The 20,954-nt window shown below is 47.5% G+C and overlaps 1 protein-coding gene across 2 annotated transcripts in view; it reads left to right on the top strand.

Annotated features, from left to right (window-relative positions):
- The window catches only part of LOC137554609 (basement membrane-specific heparan sulfate proteoglycan core protein-like), a 55,825-nt gene that overhangs the window by 30,607 nt on the left and 4,264 nt on the right, over positions 1 to 20,954 (top strand). The window contains exons 11-15 of one of the 2 annotated variants that reach the window (XM_068271509.1): positions 6,059 to 6,346; positions 11,338 to 11,442; positions 14,705 to 14,732; positions 15,439 to 15,477; positions 17,200 to 17,261. In XM_068271509.1, coding sequence (XP_068127610.1) covers positions 6,059 to 6,346; positions 11,338 to 11,442; positions 14,705 to 14,732; positions 15,439 to 15,477; positions 17,200 to 17,261 — 522 coding nt within the window. The remainder of the gene's footprint in view (positions 1 to 6,058; positions 6,347 to 11,337; positions 11,443 to 14,704; positions 14,733 to 15,438; positions 15,478 to 17,199; positions 17,262 to 20,954) is intronic. The other variant, XM_068271510.1, reaches the window with a different exon arrangement.

The following is a 20,954-nucleotide window of genomic DNA, read 5'->3' as shown; positions in this document are numbered from 1 at the left end:
CAGATGAAGGCGCTAAGCAAGTTACACCACCTCATATGTCTGAGTTAGGCGACACTATGGACGTAACGTGTGAGGAGGAGGATGATGAAGTACCTGCTGTTGGTGCAGTTTTGGAGGTGTCTGAGGCAAGCAAAGCTGGGCAGGATGATTATGATGATGACAATGATACGGATGCCATGTATGCTCCCAATAGAGGACAAGAACAGGGGGACAGTTCAGAGGGGGAGTCAGAGAGGAGTAGGAGGAGACGAGTTCCTGAAAGAAAGCAGGGGGAGTTCGTCATCAGAAACAGCTGGTGGCAGTGTCCGGCACCATGTATCGCCACCTATGGACAGCCAGTCAACATGCCCTTCAACGTCACCTGCTGATGCTACCATAGTGCCATCACCCCAGGGGGGCTCAGCGTGTTGGAAATTTTTTGATAGATCAGAGCAATGCCATCTGTTCTCTCAGCCTCCAAAAATTGAGCCGTGGAAAGGCCAACACCCACGTAGGGACAACTGCCTTACGAAGGCACATGGAGAAAAGGCACAAACTGCAATGGGAAGAGCACCAGAGGAAAAGCAGCACACAAAAGAAAAGCCACCCTCCTTCTCCTCTTCCTCCTTCAGGTGCAGCATCTTCAGCCGCTTTCTCCCTTGCACCTTCACAGCCCCCCACCTCCACCCTGTCTCTGACCTTGAGCGTTTCCTGCTCCTCTGCCACCAGCAGCCAGGTGTCTGTGAAGGAAATCTTTGAGCGGAAGAAGCCAATTTCTGCCAGTCACCTCCTTGCCCGGATTCTGACAGCTGGCTTGGCGGAACTGTTAGCTCGCCAGCTGTTACCATACCAGCTGGTGGACTCTGCAGCCTTCCATAAATTTGTGGCCATTGGGACAATGCAGTGGAAGATGCCACGCCACAATTATTTCTCTAAAAAGGCAATACCCAAACTGTACCGTGAAGTTGAGAGGCAAGTGGTGTCATCTCTGGCATACAGCGTTGGGTCAAGGGTCCACCCAGGGGCGCCTCTAGGCATAGGCAGTACAGGCCATTGCCTGGAGTGCCATTGGTCCTGGGGGGCGCCATGTTGCTGGATTAAGCCCCACCCAAAATTAAACCACACCCCTGTGGGTGTTCTATTACTTGCTTTTGCTGCATCTACTTAGCGTAAGTTGCAGGCAGCTGACTCTTCTGTGCCTTGTGCATCCTTCTTTCATCCTTTGTGCCATCTCTGCCTCCTTCTGTGCCCTTTGTGCCTCCTTCTGTCCCCCTGTGCCTCCTTATGTCTCCTTTGTCTTTATTTGTCCCCTTGTGCTACCTCTGCCCTCCTGTTCCTCCTTCAGTCCCACTCTGCCTCCTTCTGTTCTCCTGTGCCTCCTTCTATATTCCTTTGTGCCTCCTTCTGTCTCCATGTGCCTCCTCAGTCCCCATGTGCCACCTCTGTCCCCTGTGCCTTCCTCTGTCCCCCTCTGCCTCCTTCTGTTCCCCTTTCATGCCTCCTTCTGTCCCCCTGTGACTCCTTCTGTCCCCCTTTGTGCCTCATTCTGACCCATTGTAGAGGGTGCCAGGCCGACCAGTCGGTCATGAGTGCTGTGCAGGGGGGACAGTGGTCATACCCCCCCTCCCCCCGCCAGATGATGTGTCCTCAGGTGGTGAACAGGCTTGTGGCATCTAATAGACGCCACGTCAGTTCACTGGCCTGCAGCCCGTAAGCTCACTTCTGCAGCCTTACATTACGTGTATTTTCTGGTGAAACACTGCACGCATTACAAATTTTCCGAAGAAAAATGCTGCTGCATTATGATTATTTCCTGGTGAAACGCTGCTGCATTACGATTATTTTCATGGAAGGGCGCCATGGGGTGGGGGCGCCGCAGATTTTCTCGCCTGGAGTGACAAAATGGCTAGAGGCGCCCCTGGGTCCACCTGACCACGGATGCCTGGTCTGCCAATCACGGTCAGGGCCCCTACATTACTTACACAGCCCATTGGGTCAACCTGTGACTGATGGCAGGGAGTACGTGGTTGTGCAGCGGACCAACTTGTGACACCTCCACGGCTTGCAGGCAGGCCTCCTGCCACCTCCTCTCCTCCTGCTACATCCTCTTCGCTGTTGTCATCCTCCTCCTCCTTGGCTGAGTGGCAGTTCAACTCTACTGGTGCTGCAATCTCCTCTCCAACTACACAGCCCAATCTCCCCAGAGCCTATGCTGCATGCCAGGTACGATGGTGTCACGCCATCTTAGACATGTCTTGCCTCAAAGCGGAGAGTCACACTGGAGCAGCTCTCCTGGCTGCTCTTAAACAGGCGGATCAGTGGCTGACCCCGCACCAGCTGGAGATTGGCAACGTGGTGTGTGACAACGGCAGCAATGTCATTTCTGGTTTGAATTTGGGAAAGCTGACACATATACCCTGCATGGCACATGTGCTGAATCTAGTCATTCAAAGATTTGTGTCAAAACCCAGGCTTAGAGGACGTCCTGAAGCAGGCCAGGAAGTTGTGTGGGCATTCCAGGCGGTCTTACATGGCCATGGCACGCTTTGCAGACATTAAGCGGAGAAACAAGTTGCCGGTGAGACGCCTGATTTGCGATAGCCCGACTCGCTGGAATTCGACCATCCTTATGTTCTCTCGCCTGCTAGAACAGGAGAAAGCTGTCACCCAGTACCTCTACAACTACAGTAGAAGGACACAGTCTGGGGAGATGGGGATGTTCTGGCCCAACAATTGGACACTCATGCGAAATGCATGCAGGCTCATGCGGCCGTTTAAAGAGGTGACCAACCTGGTGTGTCGCAGTGAAGGCACCATCAGTGACTTGATCCCATACGCTTACTTCCTGGAGCGTGCCATGCGTAGAGTGGTGGATCAAGCTGTGGAGGAGCATGAACTGGAACAGTTATGGGAAGAAGAATTGTGGGATAGATTCTTATCAGAACAACACCTGTGGCAGCACAGAGGGGGAAGGAAGAAGAGTTGTGTGGGGAAGGAGTCAGACTCGGATGATGAGGAAGGTGTTTCTTTGGAGGAGGAGGAGGCGGCGGCAGAAGAACAACTGCAGCAGGCATCGCAGGGGGCTTGTGCTGCTCAATGTTCCCGTGATATTGTTCGTGGCTAGGGGGAGGAGGACTTACCTGACGTCACTGAAGAAGAGCAAGAGGAGATGGATAGTATGTCTGGATCCAACTTTGTACAGATGGCATCTTTCATGCTGTCCAGCCTGTTGAGGGGAATGAGCTGTACTGGGTGGTCATGCTACTAGACCCTCGGTATAGGAACAAAGTGGCGGATATGTTACCAACTCACCTGAAGGCAGAAAGGATGCAGCACTTGCAGAACAAGCTTGCAGCTATGCTTTACAATGCATTTAAGGGTGATGTCACAGCACAACGCAATAAAGGTACCACTGTCAGTAATCCTCCTCCCATGTCCACGCAGGCAAGGACAGGACGCTCCAACGATCTCATGGTGATGTCGGACATGCGGACATTCTTTAGTCAGCCGCCTCGCCTTAGCCCTTCCGGATCCACCCTTCACCAACGCCTGGACCGGCAGGTAGCTGACTACCTGGCCTTAAGTGTGGATGTAGACACTGTGAGCAGTGATGAACCCTTGGACTACGGTGTGTGCAGGCCGCTATAATAATTTTTCTGGTGCGTGTACATGCCTGCCTAATTTTTCTGGCTGCACTGCAGCAACAAAACAAAAGGGGGGGGGGGGGCACACCCATGATAATAAGGTTGTTGCTTCATTGTGGACAGACCAAATTTGATCAGCTGGACAGTCACTGTTCTATCATTGAGCTACCGCAGCCCGGCGACCATATGGGCTTGAGAACCGCCACGGCCTGCACTATCGTCATGGTGCGCACCAGTCCAGTACGGCCGTCACTATACAAACATCTGTTTGCGGTGCGTTACACAGTGAGTTTGGTGTGTCAGTGTGAAGCAGTACTCTAATTACACTCCCTGATTGATGTATACACATGCAAGATGTTTTAAAGCACTTTAGGCCTGCAATTTAGCATTCAATGTGATTTCTGCCCTTAAAATGCTGCTTTCCGTCAAATCCAAGGTTTACCCCGGGACTTTTGGCATCTATCCCACTCCGCCATGCCCCCCCCCCCCTCCAGGTGTTAGACCTCTTGAAACATCTTTTCCATCACTTTTCTGGCCAGCATAAGTGTTTCTAGTTTTCAAAGTTTGCCTCCCGATTGAGGTCTATTGCAGTTCGCCAAAGTTCGCGCGAACCGAACTTTTGCGGAAGTTCGCGAACTGAAAATCGGAGGTTCGGGCCATCTCTACTTGACATCTGGGAGGCTGTGCCACTTGACATCAGGGAGGCTGTGCCACTTGACATCTGGGAGGCTGTGCCACTTGACATCTGGGAGGCTGTGCCACTTGACATCTGGGATGCAGTGTCACTTGACATCTGGGAGACTGTGCTTGCCTTACTTTCACTTTTGATAATGACCACCGGCATCTCATTCATGCTGGTGATCATTGATCACAGGCAAACCGGCACTACCATAGAGGCAAAGGGGGCAATTGCCCCAGGGCCTAGAGCTTGTAGGGGCCCCCAGTGGCTACAAGAGGGAAAAAAAATCAAATCGACCTTATAGTTTGAGAAAATCGATTTTAAAGTTTCAAAGGGAAAAAAATACACATTTAAAAACCCGCTGACTTTAATGGTTAATAGCAAATCCACCTTAAAGGATACCCGAACTGAAATGTGACATAATGAGATAGACATGTGTATGTACAGTGCCTAGCACACAAATAACTATGCTGTGTTCCTTTTTTTCTTTCTCTGCCTGAAATAGTTAAATATAAGGTATGCAAGTGGCTGACTCAGTCCTGACTCAGACAGGAAGTGACTACAGTGTAACCCTCACTGATAAGAAATCCCAACTATAAAACGCTTTCCTAGCAGAAAATGGCTTCTGAGAGCAAGAAAGAGGTAAAAAAGGGGAATTTCTTATCAGTGAGGGTCACACTGTAGTCACTTCCTGTCTGAGTCAGGACTGAGTCAGCCACTTACATACCTGATATTTAACTCTTTCAGGCAGAGAAAAAAAAAAGGAACACAGCATAGTTATTTGTGTGCTAGGCACTGTACATACACATGTCTATCTCATTATGTCACATTTCAGTTCGGGTATCCTTTAAATGCTAGAAACCCTAAATTTGCAGGTTATGTTAAGGAGATCATTGGGAATAAGAGGAAAAAACAATTTTTCAAAAAGACTTTATAGTTTTTGAGAAAATCGATTTTAAAATTTCGAAGGAAAAAGTATACTTTTAAATGCGGTAAATGCCACTTTTAGTAGCAAACCTAACGATAGTGTAATAATTTTACATGTATCAAAAGAAAGAGCAATACATTTCCTGACGGGGTTTCCAGGGGGTCCATACGCAGCTGCAGCGCTTTAGCCAGGGATCGCTATACAGCCGCAATATGGCTGTATGAAGATCCCTGGCATTTTTTCCTATTTTCTTTTTTTTTTTTTTTTTTTTTTTTTTTTTTATGTTTAGAGTGTGGGAATTTTTTTTTAAATTATGTGGGATCCCCCTCCTGAAACTTTTTAATCGCTTGTCCCCCATGCAGGCTGGGGTAGCCAGAATGTGGAGCTCCGACCGATTGGGGCTTCACACCTGACTATACCAGCTGCAAAAAAGGTCCCTTAATGCCGATTTTTGTTCCTGCGTATCTGTTGGGGGGCCCCTCAGGTTTATTTTGCCCTGAGGCCCCATTGTTGCTTAAACCGGCCCTGATCACAGGCACTTACATTGGTGAATTGGAGCGGTGTTCCCATTCCCTGATCTGTGTACGAATGAGTGGTGACAAGAACGCGCTTGGGAGGGCACGCGGGAGCATGCACAATGGTGATTGCAGCAAGGTACGTATATCTACGCCTCTGGAGTAAAGATGAAGTCTCCAAGGGCATAGATATACCGGGTATGGGGGGTGGATACTTTATCTAGGCACTGTACTTTACATTTCTTGAGCGCATTGATTACTTTTGTGTTTATTTCATTATTTTACCTTCTTTTTCTCGTCTGTCCCTATTTAGACCGGCTACCAGCTCCAAATCTCACATTGTCCTCAGTAGTTAAAATGAATAATGGTTTCAAGGTGACACTCAACTGCTCTGCTCCAGATCCACATCTAATGAGACATTTCTTCTATATCAAGACATCCAATGAACATTCTGAGAGAAATGTGACGGATTATTCTGCCTCTCTGATGTGGGAACTGGGGCCTGTCAGCCATGCTGACTTCTACTGTTTATATGAGGAGGAAATGAGAGGGAGGAAGATCAAGTCTAAAATGAGTCACATTCTTACCATACCTCTTGCAGGTAAGCAGGGCCGGATTTAGGACAAGGCCACCCAGGCCATGGCCTAGGGCACCACAGGAGCAAGGGCACCAAAGCAGCAGGCTAAACTGGCGCAAGCTTGCAAATGCTGCAATGCAAGGAGATCAGACGAGCACCTGACCTCAGTACTCTGCTGCTAGCCGCCTGTGCAGCAGCCAACTTGCTCTCTGTGCACGTTTGCATTGTGGCCGGCAGCTATGGACTTGGGCAGCATTGGAGACAGAAAGTGTAACGATCGATGTCAGCTCGCAGAGAGATCTGCAGTATCACCAAGAATACAGATCTATACCTGATTATGGATGATCTGCAAAATCACCAATAATACAGATATAGTGCTAACCTCTGGACACCTCTAAATATATATATTGAGTGTTTGGTGTAACAGTATGACTTTGAGTAACCCACCTGAGGAGCAGGTGGGCCTAGGCAGTACTGGAAGTACTGCAATAGAGAGTACAGAAACCTTCCAGCAGACTGAGACTCTCCGAGGGGTGGGAGTCAGGCTGAAGGTAGGAAGGACCAGAGAGTGAGTGACACCTGAAGGTGGATGTCACTGACTGATCTGGAGACTATCTCTTTAGTGGAGAGAGATAGCTCTCGAGGTCGGGCAAGCCAGGTCGGCAACACACGGACAGACAAAGTACAAAGACAGAAGGCTGATTCGGTATCCAGGGCAGGCAGGGTTTGGCAACGGAATATTAGATATGCGTGGTACCGAATCAGAAAGCAGAGGGATAGTCAGGAAAGCAACAGGTCATAACAATTATCAAACAATGCCTAGACTTGGGTGTGAGGTCCGTGGTCTCTACACCCTGGAACTAGTCTGAAGTATAACAGAATGATAACACAAGTTCCCTAGTCTTGGGTGTGAGATCCGTGGTCTCTACACCCTGGAACTAGTCTGAAGTATAACAGAATGATAACACAAGTTCCCTAGTCTTGGGTGTGAGATCCGTGGTCTCTATACCCTGGAACTAGTCTGATGTATAACAGAATGATAACACAAGTTCCCTAGTCTTGGGTGTGAGGTCCGTGGTCTCTACACCCTGGAACTAGTCTGAAGTATAACAGAATAATAACACAAGGAATCTGGCTCAGTGTGAATTACCAGGTCCTCCTGGTTCAAACACACTGTTGGATCTGACTAAGGTCTGAGTGCTTCCACGTAGTGATCGCAACGGCAGACAACCTGAGAGTGGCCAGCAGTAACCATATATAGATCAGTGCTCTCTGGCGCCACCCTAAAGTGATCAACCAATGGTTACCAGCTCCGAGGTCAGCTGACCGTCCTGGTCAGCTGATCCCCTCCCCCTTGGCCATCACAAAATTTCTGCCTTTCAGCGCGCGCGTGTATTCCTAAACCTATGTGAACCAACAGGCCCAGCCATCCCAGCTGCACGCTACTGCGTGCAAACCGCCGCGCTGGACGCGGAACCAGCCGCCCCGCCATCAATACCTGCGGTGGCTTTTCCGCGTTCTGCCATGTCACTAGGTGCACGCTTCCGCGTGCAGACCGCCGCGCTGGACGCGGAATCAGCCGCCCTGCTGCTAGTACACGCGGCGGTTTTTCCGTGTTTTCTCACAGAAAGGAAGAGGAAGCTTCTGTACTGGAGATGAGTGGAGAAATGAGTGACACTGATGGCTGCTGTGGTGTGAAGGCGATCTGGCTACCTATACTGAAAGGGGGTGGGAAAAGGAGGGATTAAGGGAGTCATCTGGTGTACCTATACTGGAGGGAAAGGGGGGAGGGGTCATCTGGCTACCTATACTGGGGGGCTCTTCAGACTACCTATACTAGAGGGAATGGGGGGAGGGGTCATCTGGCTACCTATACTGGAGGGAAGGGGGGAGAGGTAATCTCGCTACCTATTCGAAGGGGGGCGGCTGGTGACAGTGGCCTTGGGCGGTAAAGAGTACAAATCCGGCACTGCAGGTAAGTCATTAGTTCCACACCGGCAGGTTCTTGTATGGCTCTAATAAGTTTCCTATAGCTTTTCTTAAAGAGTATGGCCTCTTTCACACAGAAAGTCTTTCAGCTGCTCCTGTGCACCGACTGGGCACTTGCTAGCGTTTGGGATAGGCAGCAGAGAGGCAGCCAACTCATTGAGGCACATCTAAGTGTGGGTGTGGCCATGCTTAGACTTGGTATGATGCAGCTTTTTGCTGTCTAGTTACGGCACGATATGTCAAGCGCTGACATGCATGGGGTTACAAATACTGCCATCAGGCTGCATTCATTTGCAACCAGAAGCAGCCAGACAAGCATGCAGTTCAGCTTCCTGTGTAAGTATAAGAGACTTTTTTTTTTTTTTTCCAACAAGCCAAATTTGGTTAATAAAAGTAGAAAATAACAAATGGGAATGGAATGTTAAAGCATACCTGAACTCAGAACTTCCTCTCTGCTCTAAAAGATAAGCAACGGTATAATAACATTTAAAGAAAAAAACATTCGTTACAGCTCACAGAACTCCTGCAATAAATCTGCAGTGTGTCTACTTCCTGCTTTCATGGAAGCAGACAACGTGTTAACATCATGTGTTTTACATATCAGCTGTGTCTGCCGAGGACTGACGAATTTCTCTGCTGACACAGCTGAGGGGTCAAATTACACTTATGATTATTTGAAGATGAGGGGGAATTAGACAGGCTCTTCTCTCTAAAAACACACAGGTTGCATTTCTGTTTTCCTTGTGTCCTGTGCAAGAGTTCAAGTCCACTTTAAAGGGAACCGGAGGTGAGAGGAATATGGAGGCTAACATGTTTATTTCCTTTTAAATAAAGCACACTGCCTTGAGGTCTTGCTCCAAGGTCCCAATTCTCCTCCCTTTTATTCAATTTATGGACCCTCTCCAGTGCTCCTCTGGCAGCTGCAAACTAGCCTTTCCTCCCATGCAGATCTATACTATAGTACCTGCTACAGTGCCAGTTTTTCTCTTCTTCCCTGTATTGTGCAGTTGCCTGCTATCACCTGACCTCCTTATAGTACCCAAGCATTCCTGCTTGTCACATGATAAAGGAACACTGGGAAATGTGTGAAGATGTGTAACAGTGAGTGTGTGTAAACTACAGAATCAGGAGCAAAGCCAGCAATGGGAGCAGGTATAATGCTCTTCGGGCCAGTGCAAACCAAAAACCGCTAGCGGATCCGCAAACGCTAGCGGTTTTTGAAGCTGTTTTTTAGAGCGATTCTAGGCAGGTTTATAGAGATTTTGTAAACATGCCTAGCATTTTTTGGAGTGTTTTTGTGTAGCAGATTTTATATTGTTACAGTAAAGCTGTTACTGAACATCTTCTGTAACAAAAAACGCCTGGAAAACCGCTCTGATCTAGCATTTTTCAGAGCGGTTTTCCACTTTCCTATACTTTACATTGAGGCAGAAACACTTCAGAAATCTAAAAAATGCTGCAGGACCAGAGTTTGCGTTTGGGGGAAAAACGAGCCGCTCTGGTGTGCACCAGCCCATTGACTAACATTAGCCAAACGGTTTTTCCCCTGAAAGTGTCTTAAAAAAACGCTCAGAACCGCTCTTGGTGTGCATCAGCCCTTACTGTGATACTCTACATATAAGGAGTAGACTGATAGTGGAAACGCTTGTCTTGCTCTTTTTGGGGGAGCTGGTGTTGTTATTTGATAAGCAAAAAAGGGGGCATAAGTCTGATGGTGTCAAAGAGAGTTATTATACACTTAGTCCACTCAGATTTATTATTTATTTACAGTATTTATAAAGCGCCAACATATTACGTAGCTCTGGATGATGAGGAAAATGTGACCCATGATGAAATTAGGAAACCCTTGTGAGTATGGGGGTTTGGGGCAGGGGCGTAACTAGAAGTCCTCGGGCCCCCCTGCAAGAATTTGAGCGGGCCCCCCCTCCTCCACCCTGGGGCCCGCTCATGGCCGTTTTGGGGGGGCAGGAGGGATCGCAGCATGAGGGGAGAGCTTTGCACATCAGCGGGGAGGGGGGACAGTCCCCCCCACTCCCCTCACCTCGGGCTCTCCCCTCTGCGCTCCCCTCCTGCATCTATCTAAGGGGCAGCAGTGGAGGCGGCAGCAGCAGCTACAATTACCTCCATTCACCACCGGAGGTCTTCGATCTGCAAGGGGTGAAGTAATGTGAAGCCCTTGCAGATCGGAAACCTCTGTGGTGAATGGAGGTAGTTATAGCTGCTGCTGCCGCCGCCACTGCTGCCACTTAGATAGATGCAGGAGGGGAGCGCAGAGGGGAGAGCCCGAGGTGAGGGGGGTGGGGACTGTCCCCCCTCCCCGCTGATGTGCAAAGCTCTCCCCTCATGCTGCGACCCCTCCTGCCCCCCCAAAACGGCCATGAGCACCCCCCGCGGGGGCAGGGGCTGCTTCCCCTATTGTTACGCCAGTGGTTTAGGGGATGGTGGAAGCCACTTCAGGTTACTTAAAAAAAAAGTGCCCATGGTGGTACTTACCTTGGGAGGGGGAAGCCTCTTTTTCCTAATTAGGCTTCCCCATCTTCCGCAGTAGCCCCGATCCAGTGCTGGGATCCCTGGACAGCTGCAGTCGGCAATATTTACTTTTTGAATCCAGTGCAGACGCAGTACCATCTTCCCCCTCGTTCTCTGGTGAAGATAGCCGAGCACAATCGGTTCCGCTAGAATGCGCAGTACAATCGGGGTCGAATATTTCCACCAGAGCCCGAGGGGGAAGATGGTGCTGCGCCGGATCCAAAAGGTAAATATCACCGCGTGCTACAAGCTTCTTGGTGGATTTTCGGAGGGAGCCAGCGCTGGATCGGGCCTACTGCGGAGGACGGGGGAAGGCTCATTAGGATCCAGAGACTTCCCCCTCCTGAGGTAAGTATCTCCAGGGGCACTTTTTTTTTTATTACAGATTCTCTTTAAGCGGTTGGGGTGGATTAGTTAAGAATAAGTTGTGGAAATTAGTTTAAGACAGCAAATGAAAAGCTTGCACTGCAATTACGTGTAATGATCTCCTGTTTCAGAACCTTCTCTGCTGTCCCCTCCAGCAGTGGCTGGAATAATTGGAGCTGTATCACTCCTCCTCTGCATGGGCTTGGTACTCTTATTCTATAAGAGATTTAAAAGACGTAAGTATGTAAATCAGTAGGCAGTCTTATATTTTCTATACAGACATTTGCAAACTTCGCAATACTGGGCCTGATTTACAAAGGTTCTGTATCTTCATGTATGAGAACACAATTGTAATGATCCGCTCAGCTGTCTGACCATTCCTTAAAGGGATACTGTAGCGGGGTCGGGGGAAAATTAGCTGAACTTACCCGGGGCTTCTAATGGTCCCCCACAGACATCCTGTGTTGGCGCAGCCACTCACCGATGCTCCGGCCCCGCCTCCAGTTCACTTCTGGAATTTCTGACTTTAAAGTCAGAAAACCACTGCGCCTGCATGCCCGTGTCCTCGCTCCCGCTGATGTCACCAGGAGTGTACTGCGCAGACACAGACCATACTGGGCCTGCGCTGTGCGCTCTTGATGACATCAGCGGGATCGAGGACACAGCAACGCAGGCGCAGTGGTTTTCAGACTTTGAAGTCTGAAATTCCAGAAGTGAACCGGAGTCGGGGCCGGAGCATCGGTGAGTGGCTGCGCCAACACAGGATGTCTGCGGGGGACCGTTAGAAGCCCCGGGTAAGTTCAACTCATTTTCCCCTGACCCCCCTACAGTATCCCTTTAAGTCTGTGGGCTGCAGGTCTCTGGATAAGAGACCTGTCTTCACTTTGCAAGTTCCAGAGTTGCTCTGCTGAGTAATTTGCATACACTTGTCGTGCAAATTGCCTACCTGCCTCCTTTGAAGGCTTGCAGTATAAATACCTTGCTCTCCCAGAGTCCTTTGCTGGTCATGATGGATTGTTACTGCTAAAACACTCCTGGAGTGTCATCCTTGCTATTGTTTGCTAAAGATTATCTTAGAGTATTCCTGGGGACTGCACTAGGCATCCCTCTAGTGCAGTCAGGTTGTATTACTTGTATTGCCTTGTTCTGTTTCTCTGCCTCGATTGTCTTGTCGCCAGCGGCGGTTGACAGGAAATCGTTCTGTCTGTCAGGGAGTGTTGGCCAGAGCTGCGGTTGCTGCTGGTTACTCCTGTCTGTCTTGCCGTGTGGATCGCACTCGCTCTGGCGGAAAGAGCAGTGGATCCTGCTAGGCCTATTCCTGTACTTGGATCACACTTGCTCTGGTGGAAAAGAGCAGTGGAACCTGCTAGCTCTGTTTCTGCACTTGGATCACACTTGCTCTGGTGGAAAAGAGCAGTGGATCCTGCTAGCTCTGTTTCTCTACTCGGTTCACACTTGCTCTGGTGGAAAAGAGTAGTGGATCCTGCTAGCTCTGTTTCTCTACTTGGTTCACACTCGCTCTGGCGGAAGGAGCAGTGGATCCTTCCTGTCCTGTCCCTGAACCCGGATCGCACTCGCTCTGGCGGAAGAGCGGTGGATCTTATCTGACCTATTCCGGTTTTCCGTTCGTCTGTCTGTCTGGAGCAAACGCTTGCGGTTGTCTGAGGTAAGGCAGCCGTTTAGCAAGCGTTCCTATTATTTGTTTATTTGTGTTCATTCGTTAGTCAGGGTGGCGTGCTTGTCTCTGTTGCACTTATCGTGCGGAGACCGCGCCGTAAACACGCTTGTCGCTGTTGCGCCTAACGCGCGGTGACCGCTTTAGGCATTGTGTTTGTTATTTTCATTGACATTCTCATTGTATGATATGCTGTGCCTTTCGCTCTGCTCCTGTGTTTAATCTCTACTCTGTCTTGTGTCACTGTTGGCAATCGCCACTCTTGCGATTGCATTCACACTTTGGTTTTCGCTGTTGTATGTCGACCGTCGCTGGGCGGCGACTAGATTGGTAGACATACATACATTCTGTCTCTGTGCTCTCTCCCTCGAGAGAAACTATCCTGCTCTGTATTGCCCCATTATGTACAATCCTTATCTGGCATCTGTGGCTGTGCAGAGGATCTATTCCTCTGCACTCCACAGCTCCATCTGCCGGTTGGAATTCCTCTCTACGGGTGCATCCGCACCTTAGCTGGGTTCTCTCATCCAAACGTTTGTGGAGGATTTCCGTGGTGTCAGCGCGCAGGTTGTGCGCTGACCACAGAGATAATTCCACAATCGTTACAACAATGGAAAAAATAAGGAATCCTGCGAGCATAACACGCATGTGGTTTGTAGCATCAAACCTTGTGTGTTCCCAATGTCCTATGTGGCTACAAGTGTGCAGTGCTTATTTACCAACATTTCGGAAACCCGTCTAGTAGAAAATTAGTAAATTTAGAGTAAATTCAGCCAGATTTGCTGGATCATTTATATTATCCACGGATTCCAGCCATGGAGAGCCATAGTAAATCAGACCCAATGCTTTATCCGTTCTGCTGTCAAATAATGACTTTTAGCAGAAACAACATACAGTGAAGCAGTTGCAGGTTGTATAATTTTAAGATACAAGTCTTTAGTAGGTCATCAACTTACACTGTGAATTTATATTATTCCTGTTGAATTTACATGTATATGTAAATGTTCTAAAAACACAAATTACACTTTTGTCTTAGAAGTGTAATCGAGTGGCAGGCCGGGGAGGGGGAATGGAACACACAGACAAGTTCCCCGTTTCATGTCATGCCTCTATGTCCCCTCCGCTCTCATCCCCATGCTTTGACCCCAGGTATCTACAGCCAGCTTGTCGGTAGACTAACATGGGAAGGGGCGTCCCTTACAGGAGTGGTACTCCTGCAAAATGTCTGACATTAGTAATGCTCCTTCACCAGCTCGCAATGGCCAGCTCTGCATCTCCCATGCCTTTCTGCGCACTGTGATGAGACGCACAGAGCCAGAGCTGCAGCGTCATGACCCTGGGGTTGCAGCAATTTTTTTTTAAACGAAACTGAGGAATTTCTGGCCACAGGAATGGTGGGGAGTGGCGGTAATTGACGCTACCTGATCTGGCTAGAACCACGGAACCGGATCAGCTTATTTCGGCGCATGGCTCTCAGAGCCGAGGGCCGAAACTGGGCGCCCCATAGCAGCAATGCCCGGAGGATCGTTCAGAAACAGCCTTATCAGTCCGCCGACAGACTGTACACACGCTGTACTGTCTGCTGAAAACCCGCCCAGCGGGAGGTGACGACGGACCCGTTGTTGCCTTTAGTACGGCGTGTGTACGACCCTTAAAGCTTGTCTGATCAGGACTGATAAGTTCAGGCATTTATTCTTTTATTCCATTGGCTTATATGTTAGGGAATAGCTTGATTTCTCATTAAGAAGATAATTGGTTTGATCACTCTTACATTGCGGGATGTTTAATCTTTGTGTAATGACCAACAATTTCCTTTATTGCAGGGTACAAGGAAAAAAGATTTCGTCTCAGGTAGGTGAGGTGCTTCTGCAAGCAGAGGCACTATCAGTCCCTTTTGTGGTGAATTGTAAGTTATTGTCCTGTTTTCTCTCTACATTATTAAAGAAAACTGAAGTGATGGAAACTTAGGCATCCATCATTATTCCCTTTTAAAAATCATATTTGAGGACAGGGCCAGATTTAGCACTAGGTACACTAGACATGAGCCTAGAGGCGCCAGTGTTATGAGAGGCGGCTATCATGTCCATCCTGGAGCCGTGCTGATGTTACTGATGTTACAGTCATTAAATTAATCAATCTTCCCCACTGTGCACTCACACCATCCAACCACCTGAAGTCACTTGCTGTGTGAATACACTGATGAAAAATGTCATCTGCCCAAACAGTGTCAAACAACTGCCACTAGGTGGTAGCAACATCCCACAATGCTAGTCATGCCTAGAAAGGTGCCCATTAACAATTGTATTTTTTAGCTAACAATCTTGTTTGATCATTCAGATCAAACAAAAAGATCAGGGCCGGCCCTAAACTTTTTGCTGCCTGAGGCAAACTTCGGAAAAATCGCCGGTACTGTTCATGGGCACCTTAACAGTCCATTTGTGTGTCTAAGCTTTTAAGTGACTTTAATTTACTCTCCACTTAATTTGATCAGTTCTTATTTTGTACTCCTTCCATACTTTTTCATGTCCTGAATTTATAACCCTCTCTTGTTACTTAGTTGGTACTGGAAGACAAACAAGAAGGTTTCTGGACCACGGTAAGATCTAGTCAATCATCCAGATTCCCTTTCATGCTGTCATTGTAGAAAAGGATAATCCTATATAATAATAGGCAAGTGTCTCTGCGTCCCATGTCCCTGTGTGTGTGTTTTTTATTGTGCGCATGAGACCCTGCGCTGGGGCAATGACGCGCAGCTTGCAGGGGAGGACGGGGCCAGGAGTGGCACGCGCGGCGAGCGCATGTGCCGTGGACAGACCTAGAGCCCATTTTTAAACAGGCTAAGGTCACTAAAGGTCACAGACTATGGGGGGGGGTCTGCAGCCCTCGTTTTTCGATGGGGAAGCATCGGTTTACCACTGATAAGACTTCTGAAGCGAATTAAAAGGTAAATATAGCAACATTTTTTCGCTTCAAAATCTCTTTAAGTTTTAACTGTTTTATTGTTTTTGCTCAATGACATATTCATTGAAGTATGCCAGAGCTAAAATTTATGAAATACTGACCCCTTTTATCTCTTTCCTGCTCTCAGAAGCCATTTTCTGCTAGGAAAGTGTTTTATAGTTGGAATATCTTATCAGTGAGGGTCACACTATAGTCACTTCCTGTCTGAGTCAGGCAGCCACTTACATACCTGATATTTAACTCTTTCAGGCAGAGAAAGAGAAAAAGGAACACAGCATAGTTATTTGTGCGCACTGTACATACCCATGTCTATCTTATCATGTCACGTCACCTCAGATATCCTTTAAGTTCCAAAAATATCTGTAAATTTACTTATATTCTTCTACTGCTAGTGCTAGAGTATGCATCCTTAACCAAACTTTTTTATTTGGTTTTGTTTTGGTGTTTAGAAATGTACACCTGGATTGGTATCTTTGGGTAAAGCTAGATACACACACTAGATCTTGCTCAGCTAAATGTCAGCTGAAATGATCTTTCATGGAAAGGTTGTTTGGAAACCTAGTTTGAGCACAGATGTCCTTTGATGACACTGACAGCGTTGTTAGTGATCTGTCATATTGTATCACTAAAGGTAGCCATACATCTAGTGATATATGGGCAGATTCGACCAAGAGACAAATCTCTCTCTAACCAAATCTGATAAGAGAGAGATCTGTCAGCTGCCCATACACTGCAGGCCAATTCCCAATCAATTTCGGCATTAAATCTCTTGGGAATCGTCCGCTGTCCCCTCTAACGAAAATGTCCCCCGGTGCCCAAGTGCTATGTATACATTACCTTTCCGCCACCTCCGCTAGTTCCCGCAGGCTCTGGGCGCATTCCACTTGCCATACACACGTGTATGAAATCGGACGTCATATGCGTGTCCCTTACTAGGCGGGGCGCATGTGTATGCACAGAAGAAAACGCCTGGAGCCTGGGGGGCAAGCCAGGCGGCGGAAAGTTAATGTATTACATGCACGGGGCACTGGGGGCACAGCGCTAGGGTTGTTGTTGCGATCATCGAACGTCGAAATTGCATGCCGTTCCCACCGCGTACCCGATCAAGCAACATCTACCAGCATGCACGATTGACTATGCAACCAATTTTGGGGCCAAAAATGGTAAATTTGTCGGTTGGGCATGTACTTGGAAGCACTGATTTTCCTCCGATTTAGATTATAGTAAACGAATCGGATGGTCGATCGGCCATCAAGTCGCCTGATGTATAGCCACCATAACGACCGAACACTGTTATTTTATTGTACTCCTTGCAGCTTGGCACTTCTCGCTCATTTCATGACATTTGTTATTTTAGCATTCCAAAGGATTCTGGGAACAAGGAAAATAATGACTGTGACCTGGAACAATCAAACGAAGGTAATTATAAGGAAAACCTACAGTATATGATGGTGTATTGTGCATGAGTATACCTGGGCCCATATGCAATTCACTTTTTCATCTGAGTTATCTCCTAGAGATAATTTTCTTCAGCACTTTTCAGCGCTTTGTAATGGAAAAAGTACCAAGACGTACAGTAGGTGAAAAAGTACTATCAACATTATTTTGAGTATTTTCTTGTTTGTTGCTGGCTTAACAAGACACTGAAGCCAGTTTAAAAACGGCTTTTTATCTTTTATGTGAGGCATGTTTGCCCCTGTTTAAACGCTGCTATCCCGCGGCAGAACGAGGGGTCTTTACCCCCCAAATCCCCTGGGGCACACTGCGGGGAGCGCTTCCGTGGGAGGCAGAGCTTTTGGCTGCGGCTCTGCCTCTACATGCATCTATCAGCGCTGATCGCCGCCTCTCCCCGCCCCTCTGTGTCTTTCTTCACTGAGAGGAGCAGGGGAGAGGCAGAGATCCATGGCGGATTGACGCGCATTGAGGCAGAGCTGCAGCCGGAAGCTCTGCCTCCATGAGCAGCAAAATCCACGACCAAGAAAGTTGTGGATTTTGCACAAGAGATTTGGGGGGTAAAGACCTCTCGTTCTGCCGCGTGATGGCAGCGTTTTAACAGAGGCAAACATGCCTCACATAAATAAAAGGTAAAAAGCAGTTTTTAAACTGGCTTCAGTGTTTCTTTAAAAGGCAATTTATTAACCTGTGAAAATACCACCTAGGTGAAAACTCAGGAGAAAAAGTGAATTGCATAAGGCCCTTGGTCAGAAATAAATATAGGTATATGCTTTAATAAATGAATTGCAAACCTTGTATAAATAACACTTTAAAGCCCATCTCCATCCATAACTTTAATCTGGCTGTGCATAGTGGGGAAGACTTGTAAAATCTCTTCTGTTATTTTACTGCTGTCTGTGTTCTTGTTGGTAATTATTCCCTCACCCTCACTTAGGCCTAGTGCACACCAGAGCGGTTCTGCTGCGGTTTGCGATCCGCTTGCGGGTGTGGATCCGCTAGGGTAATGTATTTCAATGGGCTGGTGCACACCAGAGCGGGAGGCGTTTTGCAGAAACGCATACTCCCGGGCTGCTGCAGATTTTGGATTGCGGAGGCGTTTCTGCCTCAATGTTAAGTATAGGAAAAACGCAAACCGCTCTGAAAAACGGCACTTCAGAGCGGTTTGCCAGGCGTTTTTTGCTACAGTAGCTGTTCAGTAACAGCTTTACTGTAACAATACATGAAATCTACTACACCAAAAACGCTTCACAAAACCGCAAAATGCTAGCTGAAACGCTACAGAAAAAGAAGAAAAAGCGTTTCAAAATCTGCTAGCATTTTGCGGATCTGCTAGCGGTTTTTGGTGTGCACCAGGCCTTACTGTTCCAATAAAACAAATGCTTCCGATTTGAGCTTTTGGAAAAGATTTATCCATTGTCTGCTGGAGGAGAAATTAGGACTGTAATAAAAACACCAAATAAGTTGTAACTTTTTGCCACCATCATTACAATTGTTAAGTATTTATACTTGGTGTTTAAATAATTTAAAGTGAGGCCTTGATCAATAATGAGACCTTAAAGAGGAACTGTAACCAAGGATCGAACTTTATCCCAGTCAGTAGCCAATATCGCCTTTCCCACAGTAAATCTTTACCTTTTCTCAAACAGATTATCAGGGGGCTCTGTATGGCTGATATTGTGGTGAAACCCCTCCCCCACAGTTATGTCAGCACCTAGGTACTGACATCACACTGTCAGAGTCTTGTTGCATTGTGGGAAATAAGAGCTGTTTCCAACTTCCAAAAACTTCCACAGACATCACCAGCCAACAGTAAAGATGTCGCCATGTGATACATTTCAGAATGCACTGTAAATCAGGGGGAGCAAAGATTTTACAATGGGCAAACACTGACTAAATCATTTATACATAATTATTGTAAAAATTAAGCACTTTTTTTTATTATGCTATTTTCACTGCAGTTCCTCTTTAATCAATAAAATAATACAAATATATTTGTGTTAATACCTTTTTAAAATAAAAATAAAGTTTCACTATCTACAGTATAATCTTAAGGTCCGTACACACCTTTGATGGGTATCGCCCGTCGGATCAGTACATCATCCCCTTTGGCAACATTGCTGGGCTGCGTTGCACACACACGTTTCAGCTGTGTAGCGGACAATGTGCTGTGTTGCTATGCAGGGAGGCGATGAAGGGACAATGAGTGGTGCGTGTGTGAGATCATACGGTGGGCGGGGGAGTGGCAAACAATGGGATCATCAACACTGGGAATGAGTAGATCCGCCCGGTGGATCGCTAACGGGTTGGGGGTCACCGGCTGCCGTACACCCGTTTGATTACTTAAAGAACAAGCGACACCCATGCTAACCTAGAAATAAAAAAACACATATAAGTAGATAAATACCACTACTACTTACATAACAGATGTATTGTGCTATCCACGTAATGATTCCTGTGAATTTTATAAAAGAAAAGCAGAAAAACCTGTTCAAGGCAGTGGCCATTTTGCCAAGCTAATGCTGACATCATATCCTCCCTGACTCTTGTTCCCCCCCCCCCCCCTCCCTTCTCTTGCTCATTGTGTATTCATTAGCTGCCCTCCTCCCAGAGTCTTTTTTTTTATTTACAGATCAAATCACTAGCCTTGCTTGTAAACACAAATGATCAGCTAGGCAGGGAAATATATGGAAGAGGAGGAATATATTATAGATAAAAAGAACTCCCAGCATTCAAAAGAACTCCCACCATTCAGCTTTTTTGCACGGTTTGGCACTAGGGCCAGTGCTCCTAAAGTATGTTATAACTCCAAACTGTAACAGCAGAAAAAGTTTTGAATGCAGGATTAGCATCTTTATCATTTCATACACTCAGACCAGTTGCTGTTGAAATTTGATGTTTATGGTGACAATACCGCTTTTAGTCAGGTGTGTGTAGGAGGCTTTATCCTGACAGGAAAAAAATTGAAGTCTGTGCTTATCCTTGCTTGAATAATGTGCTTTGAATTTATTACCTTGTCCTCCACATAGTTGAATTGACTTTACAGTCATTAGCATAAATTAAATTACTGATAGCTTCTGAAAGGAGACAAGCTGTTGCTTTCTCATATTTGCATTGTAAACAACGCTTAACGGGTACCAAAGGAGAACTGACCTATTTAAAGCGGACCTGAACTCAGAATGTCCTCTCTGCTCTGCAAGATACTCAACAGCATAATAACCTTTAAAGAGACTCAGTAACCAAAAAAGGTTCTCCTGGGTCATACTCCCCTCGGGAGGGGGAAGCCTCAGGGTCTTAATGAGGGTTCCCCCTCCCCTGTAGCTGCAGGCAATCCAGCGCTGGCTCCCCCAAAGGGTCCTTCAATCCTGGCTTGACAAGCCTGACAAGCCTTAATATATTTACCTTCCCTGGCTCCCACGCAGGCGCTGTTGCGGCACTCAGCACGGAGATAGGTGGAAATAGCCCACCTGTTGGGTCCTCTTTACTATGCAGGTGCAGGAGACTTGCGCCTGCGCAGTAGAGAGGACCGACAGCGATCGGCTATTTCCGCCTATCTCCGAGTGGTAAGCCGATACTGCACCTGCGCTGGAGCCGGGATGGTAAATATTTACATTCCCGCCGTTCCGGGAGCTTTTTCGCCGCCACCGTGGGACACAGAAG

This window comes from Hyperolius riggenbachi, chromosome 1, assembly GCF_040937935.1.
Source record: "Hyperolius riggenbachi isolate aHypRig1 chromosome 1, aHypRig1.pri, whole genome shotgun sequence".
Lineage (NCBI taxonomy): Eukaryota > Metazoa > Chordata > Amphibia > Anura > Hyperoliidae > Hyperolius > Hyperolius riggenbachi.
This window is presented reverse-complemented; position numbering and strand designations above follow the sequence as displayed.